This window comes from Entelurus aequoreus, linkage group LG21 (assembly GCF_033978785.1).
Source record: "Entelurus aequoreus isolate RoL-2023_Sb linkage group LG21, RoL_Eaeq_v1.1, whole genome shotgun sequence".
In the NCBI taxonomy this organism is placed as follows: domain Eukaryota; kingdom Metazoa; phylum Chordata; class Actinopteri; order Syngnathiformes; family Syngnathidae; genus Entelurus; species Entelurus aequoreus.
In genome coordinates this window covers 49,597,759-49,609,882 of record NC_084751.1, presented here as the reverse complement: position 1 = coordinate 49,609,882, position 12,124 = coordinate 49,597,759, and the positions used below count along the sequence as shown (strand labels likewise).

The following is a 12,124-nucleotide window of genomic DNA, read 5'->3' as shown; positions in this document are numbered from 1 at the left end:
AGCATTTTGACTACTGACACTTAGCATTTTGACTACTAACACTTAGCATTTTGACTACTGACACTTACCATTTGGACTACTGACACATAGCATTTTGACTACTGACACTGAGCATTTTGACTACTGACACTTAGCATTTTGACTACTGACACTTACCATTTGGACTACTGACACTTAGCATTTGGACTACTGACACTTATCATTTGGACTACTGACACTTAGCATTTTGACTACTGACACTTAGCATTTTGAGTAATAACACTTAGCATTTTGACTACTGACACTTACCATTTGGACTACTGACACATAGCATTTTGACTACTGACACTGAGCATTTTGACTACTGACACTGAGCATTTTGACTACTGACACTTAGCATTTTGACTACTGACACTTACCATTTGGACTACTGACACTTAGCATTTGGACTACTGACACTTAGCATTTGGACTACTGACACTGAGCATTTTGACTACTGACACTTAGCATTTTGACTACTGACACTTACCATTTGGACTACTGACACTTAGCATTTGGACTACTGACACTTAGCATTTGGACTACTGACACTTAGCATTTTGACTACTGACACTTAGCATTTTGACTACTAACACTTAGCATTTTGAGAGCATTCCACTTCTGCACAACAATGAAGAACTTTAGAGCAGAATATTGATGGTTTCTTTGTGATGTTCTGCTAGCTGTGACTCCATGTTCTCTCCAGGCGGACCTGGTCAGAGGCTTTGGAGCCCGGGTGTACTGTGTCGGGGTCATGGACTTTGACCACAAACAGGTACCAGATACTTTACTTCTGAGAGTTGTATTTGTCTCTTACAGTGTGGTTTTGTGTTGTGTGTTTTTGTGTTGTGTGTTGCTAGCTGAGTTCCTGCTAAGAGATGGATAACAAGTTTGTTGTCTTACTGAGCTGATACAAAAATATTTTGTTAGGCAGCGTGGTTGAACCATCTTTTGCTTTGCCATCTTGCTGTGTGTGAATGTGTGACGGAGCCAATGAACACATGGATGACATCTTGCTGTGTGTGAATGTGTGACGGAGCCAATGAACACATGGATGACATCTTGCTGTGCGTGAATGTGTGACGGAGCCAATGAACACATGGATGACATCTTGCTGTGCGTGAATGTGTGACGGAGCCAATGAACACATGGATGACATCTTGCTGTGTGTGAATGTGTGACGGAGCCAATGAACACATGGATGACATCTTGCTGTGCGTGAATGTGTGACGGAGCCAATGAACACATGGATGACATCTTGCTGTGTGTGAATGTGTGACGGAGCCAATGAACACATGGATGACATCTTGCTGTGTGTGAATGTGTGACGGAGCCAATGAACACATGGATGACATCTTGCTGTGTGTGAATGTGTGATGGAGCCAATGAACACATGGATGACATCTTGCTGTGTGTGAATGTGTGACGGAGCCAATGAACACATGGATGACATCTTGCTGTGTGTGAATGTATGACGGAGCCAATGAACACATGGATGACATCTTGCTGTGTGTGAATGTGTGACGGAGCCAATGAACACATGGATGACATCTTGCTGTGCGTGAATGTGTGATGGAGCCAATGAACAAATGGATGAAAGGATGTTGTTTTCATGCTAAGTAGAGCCAAAGTGTATTTTACTGCAGCCTGCAGGGCATGCGGGTGTGTTGTATTGAGTAAACCTCGGGAGATGTCTCACTTGTCAAAGCAAGGACTGTTGATTTTGAGTACAACACAAAATAGCCAAGGTCGCTGAGGTCAAACACAGGAAAAACTGAAATCTCAACATTTCCCAAAAAGTTGTAATCTTTGCCAAAAAAGAATTATAATCATTTCAAACAATGTTCTTGTTCTGTGGACAGATTATTTCAGGTCAATAGATCCCTCAGGAACAATCAAGTATTGATCCCTCAGGAACAATCAAGTATTGATCATTCAGGAACAATCAAGTATTGATCATTCAGGAACAATCAAGTATTGATCCCTCAGGAACAATCAAGTATTGATCCCTCAGGAACAATCAAGTATTGATCAATCTCTGCTCCGTCTCAGTAAGAAAGAAAGAGCAAAACATGAATAAACTACTGAAATAGTTGGGAATGTGACACAAATGGGCTGTGGGAGCTGAGTTCAAAGGTCAAATAATGTACTTATTAGAGTTCTACTAAACACTTGAATGAAATGTAAAAACTTCCAAAAAGATATAAGTCCTTATTATTATTCCATGCCAAGACATTTGTGCACATCAAAGCAATAACCTCAATGTCCCTCAGACTGACGTGGACGTAAGCGGACGTCCTCACAGCTGAAATCAAAAGCAAAACTAACCATTGCTTGCATATTTACTTGTGACCTTGGCAGAATGAGCGATAATAAAGGATTTTTGTTGACATTGTTTTCTTACATTTGTGTAGGTTTTTATTTGGATTCTTCTGTTTCCATATGATATTGTAGTGATGGTAAGTTTGTGTATGGTTCTGTGTCATAGACTATAAGCTTTTGTACATGTGCAAATATTTCCTCCGATGGAATCTAAAGAAGACTTTTATTTTGAAACTTATTTTGCACTGAACAAGAAGCCACAGTCTGTACGTTTTAATGCTGTGCAACTACTGTAGACAATAGGTATGTTGCTGATACTGTACAGTGGTATATCGCTTTTCTTTAGTAATCTGTTCCAAAAGGTCATTAAAAATGTTTTTTGTTTTTTTTCAAAGCAATTTCTTTGATAAGAAATCCAATTACCATATTTTCCAGGCTATAGAGCGCATCCGCAAACAACCACATTTTAGAAGAAATGAATGTGCTTACATATTTTAGCAGCACCGGACTACAAGCCGCAGATATATATCGGTACGAAAGATATTTGTAAATGTTTATTTACGTATTTTAAATGTTTTCAAACGATGTCTGTAACACGGCAGTAAAACGGCTGATCAAACAAAACAGAAGTCATGGTCATGGACCCACTAGCTGCACAAGCTAGCTCTCAATCAGCTAAACAGACTCAATAACTCCACGGTGACGTTTTGGTGAATTTACAAAACTGAAAGAATACAAAAGAATGCCGTTGTAAGTTAATATTACTAACACAGACACTTGTAAACGTGTTAGCATCTTCACTAATGCTAACAACGCTAGCTCGATTACATTACAATAGCACGTACAAATATGCATGAAAACACTCCTGCAGACATCACACATGGGGTGCTTTAGTAGAAATAGTTTTAGTTGAATTGTAAAACTTCCAAACATTGCTTGGAGTGATGAATGAAGAATCCTTTCAAATGGACAAACACTTCCACTTCAAGGAACAAAACAGGAAATACATTTTCAACCTGCAGTGAGCGAAATCGTCCGAAAGATGGCGTCATAGCACAAACAATAACACACTTTTTCAGTGTCTCTGTTTATGTTCTATGAAAACTATTGAATACAAAAAAACTATGGCTGTGAGCAAAGAAAAATCCACAAATGAGCTGCACTGTTTGTAAGCTGCAGGGTCGAAAGCATGCAAACAAGTAGCGGCTTCAAGTCCATCAAATGCCGTAATCCGTTCCAGACTAGGGATGGGTACCCAACTGCTTGGCACTCAACATCAAGGCTTGGAATTGGGGGGTTAAATCACCAAAAATGATTCCCGGGCGCGGCCACCGCTGCTGCTCACTGCTCTCTCACCATCCAGGGGGTGAACAAGGGTGATGGGTCAAATGCAGAGAATAATTTGCCACACCTAGTGTGTGTGTGTGTGTGTGTGTGTGTGTGTGTGTGTGTGTGTGTGTGTGTGTGTGTGTGTGTGTGTGTGTGTGTGTGTGTGTGTGTGTGTGTGTGTGTGTGTGAGACAATCATTACTACTTTAACTTTAATAATGGCACCGGTGCCTAAGTAAATGGTAGGAACTGTTTGTGGTCAAAATGAAGCACCCATTTATTGACATTTTGCATGCACATCCATCTCTATTGTCTCCTACATAGTCTTATGAATGTGTCCATCCCTATAGTCTCCTACATAGTCTTATGAATGTGTCCATCTCTATTGTCTCCTACATAGTCTTATGAATGTGTCCATCCCTATTGTCTCCTACATAGTCTTATGAATCTGTCCATCCCTATTGTCTCCTACATAGTCTTATGAATGTGTCCATCCCTATTGTCTCCTACATAGCTTATGAATCTGTCCATCCCTATTGTCTCCTACATAGTCTTATGAATGTGTCCATCTCTATTGTCTCCTACATAGTCTTATGAATGTGTCCATCTCTATTGTCTCCTACATAGTCTTATGAATGTGTCCATCTCTATTGTCTCCTACATAGTCTTATGAATGTGTCCATCTCTATTGTCTCCTACATAGTCTTATGAATGTGTCCATCTCTATTGTCTCCTACATAATCTTATGAATGTGTCCACCTCTATTGTCTCCTACATAGTCTTATGAATGTGTCCATCCCTATTGTCTCCTACATAGTCTTATGAAGCAGCAAGGCCGAGTGCTGCTCAGCACTTTGTGGCCTAAGGAGGAAGTCATTAGAGCGCTGTAATGAAATAATGCTAAACAAACTTCCTGCCCTGCTGTCATTAAAGTAGAAGATGAAAGCTCTCAGCCATATTTCCCTCCTGAAACGCTACTGGAGAGATAAGAAAGCAGCCGCTGAAACTGAAACAAGCCCAGGTTTAACAATTGTGGTTATTTGTGTCGCAGCTTGCTGAAATAGCAGACGGCGCAGAGCAAGTCTTCCCCGTGCTGTCGGGCTTCCACGCCCTCAAAGATGTCGTCAGCTCTGTGAGCAATCATCTCCAACATTCATGTGAGACTATTGGTCACCCTCTTTGCACCGCACACAGATCCTCAAGCAGTCCTGCTCGCAAATATTCACCATAGAGCCGTCAAGTGTTTGTGTCAATGGTGAGTTCCACATCATGTGTGTCAATGTTTGTGTCAATGGTGAGTTGCACATCATGTGTGTCAATGGTGAGTTGCACATCATGTGTGTCAATGGTGAGGTCCACATCATGTGTGTCAATGGTGAGGTCCACATCATGTGTGTCAATATTTGTGTCAATGGTGAGTTCCACATCATGTGTGTCAATGGTGAGGTCCACATCATGTGTGTCAATCTTTCTGTCAATGGTGAGTTCCACATCATGTGTGTCAATGTTTGTGTCAATGGTGAGTTGCACATCATGTGTGTCAATGGTGAGGTCCACATCATGTGTGTCAATATTTGTGTCAATGGTGAGTTCCACATCATGTGTGTCAATGGTGAGGTCCACATCATGTGTGTCAATCTTTCTGTCAATGGTGAGTTCCACATCATGTGTGTCAATGGTGAGTTGCACATGATGTGTGTCAATGGTGAGTTGCACATGATGTGTGTCAATGGTGAGTTGCACATGATGTGTGTGAATGTTGCACTGACATCCCCACTTGGTCTGCAGAGTCCTTCAATGTGGTTGTGAGAGGCAGCGGCTTCAGCGGATCAAAGAGGACGGACAACGTTCTCTGCTTTCTCACAGTCAGTCACAACACATACAGTGAGTAAGACTTGACCTTCACAAGTCCGTGTGTACAACCATTGGTGCTATCCATCCAAGTCCAAGTACCTGGCCACTATTTCTAATCACCATGGGTGCCTTTCATACAAACCCAAAAGCAGTGAAGTTGTGTAAATGGTAAATAAAAAGAGAATACAACAAATCATTTTCAACTTATATTCAATTGAATAGACTGCAAAGACAAGATATTTCATGTTCGAACTGGTAAACTTTGTTATTTTTTGCAAATATTAGCTCATTTGGAATTTGATGCCTGCAACATGTTTCAAAAAAGCTGGCACAAGTGGCAAAAAAGAGTGATAAAGTTGAGGAATGCTCATCAAAGACTTATTTGGAACATCCCACAGGTGAACAGGCTAATTGGGAACAGGTGGGTGCCATGATTGGGTATAAAAGTAGATTCCATGAAATGCTCAGTCATTCACAAACAAGGACGGGGCGAGGGTCACAGGTCAAGGGTCACCACTTTGTCAACAAATGCCTGAGCAAATTGTTGAAGAACAACATTTCTCAAGCAGCTATTGCAAGGAATTTAGGGATTTCACCATCTATGCTCTGTAATATCATCAAAATTGGGGCGGTATAGCTCGGTTGGTAGAGCGGCCGTGCCAGCAACTTGAGGGTTGCAGGTTCGATCCCCACTTCAGCCATCCTAGTCACTGCCGTTGTGTCCTTGGGCAAGACACTTTACCCACCTGCTCTCAGTGCCACCCACACTGGTTTAAATGTAACTTGGATATTGGGTTTCACTATGTAAAGCGCTTTGAGTCACTAGAGAAAAGCGCTATATAAAATATAATTGATTGATGAATTGAAAAGGTTCAGAGAATGTGGAGAAATCACTGCAGGTAAGCCATGATATTACACACCTTCGATCCCTCAGGCGCTACTACATTAAAAAGCGACATCAGTGTGTAAAGGATATCACCACATGGGCTCAGGAACACTTCAGAAAACCACTGTCAGTAACTATAGTTGGTCGCTACATCTGTAAGTGCAAGTTAAAACTCTACTATGCAAAGCCAAAGTCATTTATCAACAACACCCAGAAACGCTTCGCTGGGCCTGAGCTCATCTAAGATGGACTGATGCAAAGTGGAAAAGTGTTCTGTGGTCTGACGAGTCCACATTTCAAATTGTTTTTGGAAACTGTGGACGTCGTGTCCTCCGGACCAAAGAGGAAAAGAACCATCCGGATTGTTCTAGGGTGAAAGTATAGAAGGCAGCATGTGTGATGGTATGGGGGTGTATTAGTGGTCAAGACATGTTCTAGGGTGAAAGTGTAAAAGGCAGCATGTGTGATGGTATGGGGGTGTATTAGTGGTCAAGACATGTTCTAGGGTGAAAGTGTAAAAGGCAGCATGTGTGATGGTATGGGGGTGTATTAGTGGTCAAGATATGTTCTAGGGTGAACGTGTAAAAGGCAGCATGTGTGATGGTATGGGGGTGTATTAGTGGTCAAGACATGTTCTAGGGTGAAAGTGTAAAAGGCAGCATGTGTGATGGTATGGGGGTGTATTAGTGGTCAAGACATGTTCTAGGGTGAAAGTGTAGAAGGCAGCATGTGTGATGGTATGGGGGTGTATTAGTGGTCAAGACATGTTCTAGGGTGAAAGTGTAGAAGGCAGCATGTGTGGTGGTATGGGGGTGTATTAGTGGTCAAGACATGTTCTAGGGTGAAAGTGTAAAAGGCAGCATGTGTGATGGTATGGGGGTGTATTAGTGGTCAAGACATGTTCTAGGGTGAAAGTGTAAAAGGCAGCATGTGTGATGGTATGGGGGTGTATTAGTGGTCAAGACATGTTCTAGGGTGAAAGTGTAGAAGGCAGCATGTGTGATGGTATGGGGGTGTATTAGTGGTCAAGACATGTTCTAGGGTGAAAGTGTAGAAGGCAGCATGTGTGATGGTATGGGGGTGTATTAGTGGTCAAGACATGTTCTAGGGTGAAAGTGTAAAAGGCAGCATGTGTGATGGTATGGGGGTGTATTAGTGGTCAAGACATGTTCTAGGGTGAAAGTGTAAAAGGCAGCATGTGTGATGGTATGGGGGTGTATTAGTGGTCAAGACATGTTCTAGGGTGAAAGTGTAAAAGGCAGCATGTGTGATGGTATGGGGGTGTATTAGTGGTCAAGACATGTTCTAGGGTGAAAGTGTAAAAGGCAGCATGTGTGATGGTATGGGGGTGTATTAGTGGTCAAGACATGTTCTAGGGTGAAAGTGTAAAAGGCAGCATGTGTGATGGTATGGGGGTGTATTAGTGGTCAAGACATGTTCTAGGGCAGGGGTCACCAACGCGGTGCCCGCGGGCACCAGGTCGCCCGTAAGGACCAGATGAGTCGCCCGCGGGCCTGTTCTAAAAAAAAAAAAAAAAAAAAAAAAAAAAATTTTTTTTTTTTTTTTTTTTTTTTTAAATTAAATCTACATAGAAAAAACACAAGATACACTTTCAATCAGTGCATCAACCCAAACAACCTCCCCCATGCACACTCATCCACACCCACTCACACAAAAGGGGTTATTTCTTTCTGCTACCAATATTCTGGTTCCCACAACATAGACAACACATCTGCAAGGGACACAGTCCCTGAAGCACACATGATTGTATAGGCTGCTGGTCCACTAACATTTTCCTTAATTACTATTTTTTAATGTAATTATTTTTATATTGTTTTACTTTCTTTTTTATCCAAGAAAATGTTTTTTATTTATTTTAAAAAAGGGCCTCATCTTCAACAGACCAGGTTGTCAATGAAATTAGATTTGTTTAAAGGGTTTTTTAAACCAGGCCCAGTCCAGATAATGTCCAAGTCGGACTCAGCAACACACACCTTCATTCATGTACACAGAAAAAAATTAGGGAACACAACAGATTGCATATAATTTATAAACAAAATTACATTTTCAAAATAAGCATTTATGTACAGTCCAGATTATGTCCAGGTCACTCAAATTAGGGAACACAACAACAGATATCATATAATCTATAAACATAATTATACTTTCAAAATAAGCCTTTGAGGACTTCTCATCTTTTTTTTAATGTTTTTTGGCATCATTATCGTTTTCAACCATGTAACTTTCTAAAGTTAGAAAATACTGAATAAATGTTTTAAAGAAAGTAATACTAAGTGAATATCTGTTTTTGGCCTTAAAAATAAACATTTTACCGAGTACTATAATTAAATTGACTTAATCATGATTGTCAATGAACTCTCCTAAAATAACAGAAACCACATTAAGCTTCATAAACAAACCAATCCTTAAACACATTTTTTTAACTTCCACCCAAAACAAAGACACAATATGACAATACCAAAACAAATACCAAAACAAATGCAGGGTGGATTCAGGCTCCTGACAACAAAATCGGCAATCATCTGACTCTGTCATATTCCATAATTTTAACATTTTCCCTGTGGGTAAGAAGTTATAAATAATTTTAAATTGAAAATAACGATTTTGCACATCGATAGTGGTTTTATAGATTAGTTTGAATATGGCATCCCATGGCAATGGGCAGTCAAAAAAGTCCTCCCATTTTCCATTTGTGTTGTATGAGGCAGCCTTCAAAGATTTCTTTATTAAATAGAAATTATATATTTTTCTATTTATTTTAGTTCCTTTTTGCCAACTACAATTTCTTATTAGAGGTTTACAAACTAATAATTTAGTAGTTCCATAATTAATTATTTGTTTCCATCTTTTCCCAATTACTCCAGTTAGTTGATAAAATGAAAAGCTTGAGCAAGCATCACCATACATAGCTCTAAATTCATCATACTTCATAATTTTACCATTCTCATTGATAATATCATTGACAAAAATGATTCCTCTTTCAAACATATTTTTCCAAAAGAAAGGCTTTCCATCTATTACAATATTAGAGTTCATCCATATTAACTGCTGCAAAATATCGTCTCTTTTTTCTGGCACATCAAATTGAAAACACCACTATGAGTGGATTGTTTCCTTTATGAACCCCGCCATGTTCCCCAGCAGACTCTCTGGGAGGGGATCACTTGTAAAAAAGGATACAATTTCTTTTGATACAGTACATGTTTTTTGTCCAACAGGACATTTGTGTACCACTCAATGTTTAAATACATCTTTGGAACAATTGATGCTTTTAAAGACAGACACATAGCTTCAAGGTTGAGAAGTTTCAGGCCCCCATATTCATACTCTTTGTACAAAACCTTTCTTTTAATCTTTTCTGGTTTGCCGTTCCAGACAAAATAGAAGACCCTCCGCTCATAAATCTTAAAAAAGTTTTGTGATGGAGCTGGTAATGACAAAAACAAATAAATAAATTGAGGAATAATTAACGAGTTGGCAATAGACATTTTACCATACAAGGTTAGGGATTTCCCTTTCCATAATTGCATAATTTTGTCCAGCTTTCTTAGTCGATTATCATACTTTACTGAGCCTAGATCTTCCAGATTTTCTGGGACAACAACACTAAGTATGTTAACTGGTCCATCTGTCCACAAAACAGGCACTTTGCATTCCATTCGAAAGGACGTTCCCTTTAGATTTCCGATCCTTAATATTTTACATTTATCATAATTAAGCTTAAGGCCAGATTGCTGTGAAATTATGTCCAAAAGATTAAGAAGGTTCCGCAAACAATGAGGAAAAATCTTATCTTTGTGAATCAGCCTTTTCTGGCATGAACTTCATCAAGAACAAACACAGAACACGCCTCACTGATGCACATCTGCAAGACTCACTCAGAGTTGCAGTGTCAAGTTACACACCAGAGTACAACACACTAGTTAACAGCATGCAATGCCAGGCTTCCCACTAACTGACAAAGAAACAGATAACAGATTTGGTGTCCAGTTAAAAGTGTGACATGATTTAAAAATTTGAGAGTTTACTTTTGTATTTTACATGAGTTATTATTTGTACAAACATGGTGCAAAGTAATTCATGATTTGTTAAAAAATGTTAGTGGCTAGCTAGTTAAAATGGGATATTGTGATTTCACAAGACTGTCTTAGAAGTGATCATTTGAAAATGTTCAATTTGAAAAATGTGCACTTAGAGAAAATATAAAAATAAAGTGTTGCATATTGATATTTATCTGTTTCAATATATATTTATTGTGAGAAATTAAGATGATCAGTGTTTCCACAAAGATAAATATCATTAATTATTAATAATAACAGAGTTAAAGGTAAATTGAGCAAATTGGCTACTTCTGGCAATTTATTTAAGTGTGTATCTAACTGGTAGCCCTTCACATTAATCAGTACCCAAGAAGTAGCCCTTGGTTTCAAAAAGGTTGGTGACCCCTGTTCTAGGGTGAAAGTGTAAAAGGCAGCATGTGTGATGGTATGGGGGTGTATTAGTGGTCAAGACATGTTCTAGGGTGAAAGTGTAAAAGGCAGCATGTGTGATGGTATGGGGGTGTATTAGTGGTCAAGACATGTTCTAGGGTGAAAGTGTAGAAGGCAGCATGTGTGGTGGTATGGGGGTGTATTAGTGGTCAAGACATGTTCTAGGGTGAAAGTGTAAAAGGCAGCATGTGTGATGGTATGGGGGTGTATTAGTGGTCAAGACATGTTCTAGGGTGAAAGTGTAAAAGGCAGCATGTGTGATGGTATGGGGGTGTATTAGTGGTCAAGACATGTTCTAGGGTGAAAGTGTAAAAGGCAGCATGTGTGATGGTATGGGGGTGTATTAGTGGTCAAGACATGTTCTAGGGTGAAAGTGTAAAAGGCAGCATGTGTGATGGTATGGGGGTGTATTAGTGGTCAAGACATGTTCTAGGGTGAAAGTGTAAAAGGCAGCATGTGTGATGGTATGGGGGTGTATTAGTGGTCAAGACATGTTCTAGGGTGAAAGTGTAAAAGGCAGCATGTGTGATGGTATGGGGGTGTATTAGTGGTCAAGACATGTTCTAGGGTGAAAGTGTAAAAGGCAGCATGTGTGATGGTATGGGGGTGTATTAGTGGTCAAGACATGTTCTAGGGTGAAAGTGTAGAAGGCAGCATGTGTGATGGTATGGGGGTGTATTAGTGGTCAAGACATGTTCTAGGGTGAAAGTGTAAAAGGCAGCATGTGTGATGGTATGGGGGTGTATTAGTGGTCAAGACATGTTCTAGGGTGAAAGTGTAAGAGGCAGCATGTGTGATGGTATGGGGGTGTATTAGTGGTCAAGACATGTTCTAGGGTGAAAGTGTAAAAGGCAGCATGTGTGATGGTATGGGGGTGTATTAGTGGTCAAGACATGTTCTAGGGTGAAAGTGTAAAAGGCAGCATGTGTGATGGTATGGGGGTGTATTAGTGGTCAAGACATGTTCTAGGGTGAAAGTGTAGAAGGCAGCATGTGTGATGGTATGGGGGTGTATTAGTGGTCAAGACATGTTCTAGGGTGAAAGTGTAAAAGGCAGCATGTGTGATGATATGGGGGTGTATTAGTGGTCAAGACATGTTCTAGGGTGAAAGTGTAAAAGGCAGCATGTGTGATGGTATGGGGGTGTATTAGTGGTCAAGACATGTTCTAGGGTGAAAGTGTAAAAGGCAGCATGTGTGATGGTAT

General features: G+C 40.0%; 1 protein-coding gene across 5 annotated transcripts in view; it reads left to right on the top strand.

Moving 5' to 3' along the window:
• LOC133638802 (anthrax toxin receptor 2-like) overlaps window positions 1-12,124 on the top strand; it is a 47,064-nt gene that overhangs the window by 9,632 nt on the left and 25,308 nt on the right. For all 5 annotated transcript variants that reach the window (XM_062031770.1, XM_062031772.1, XM_062031771.1 and 2 more), the window contains 4 exons: window positions 725-793; window positions 4,720-4,800; window positions 4,863-4,923; window positions 5,457-5,552. In XM_062031770.1, the coding sequence (XP_061887754.1) occupies window positions 725-793; window positions 4,720-4,800; window positions 4,863-4,923; window positions 5,457-5,552 (307 nt within the window). The remainder of the gene's footprint in view (window positions 1-724; window positions 794-4,719; window positions 4,801-4,862; window positions 4,924-5,456; window positions 5,553-12,124) is intronic.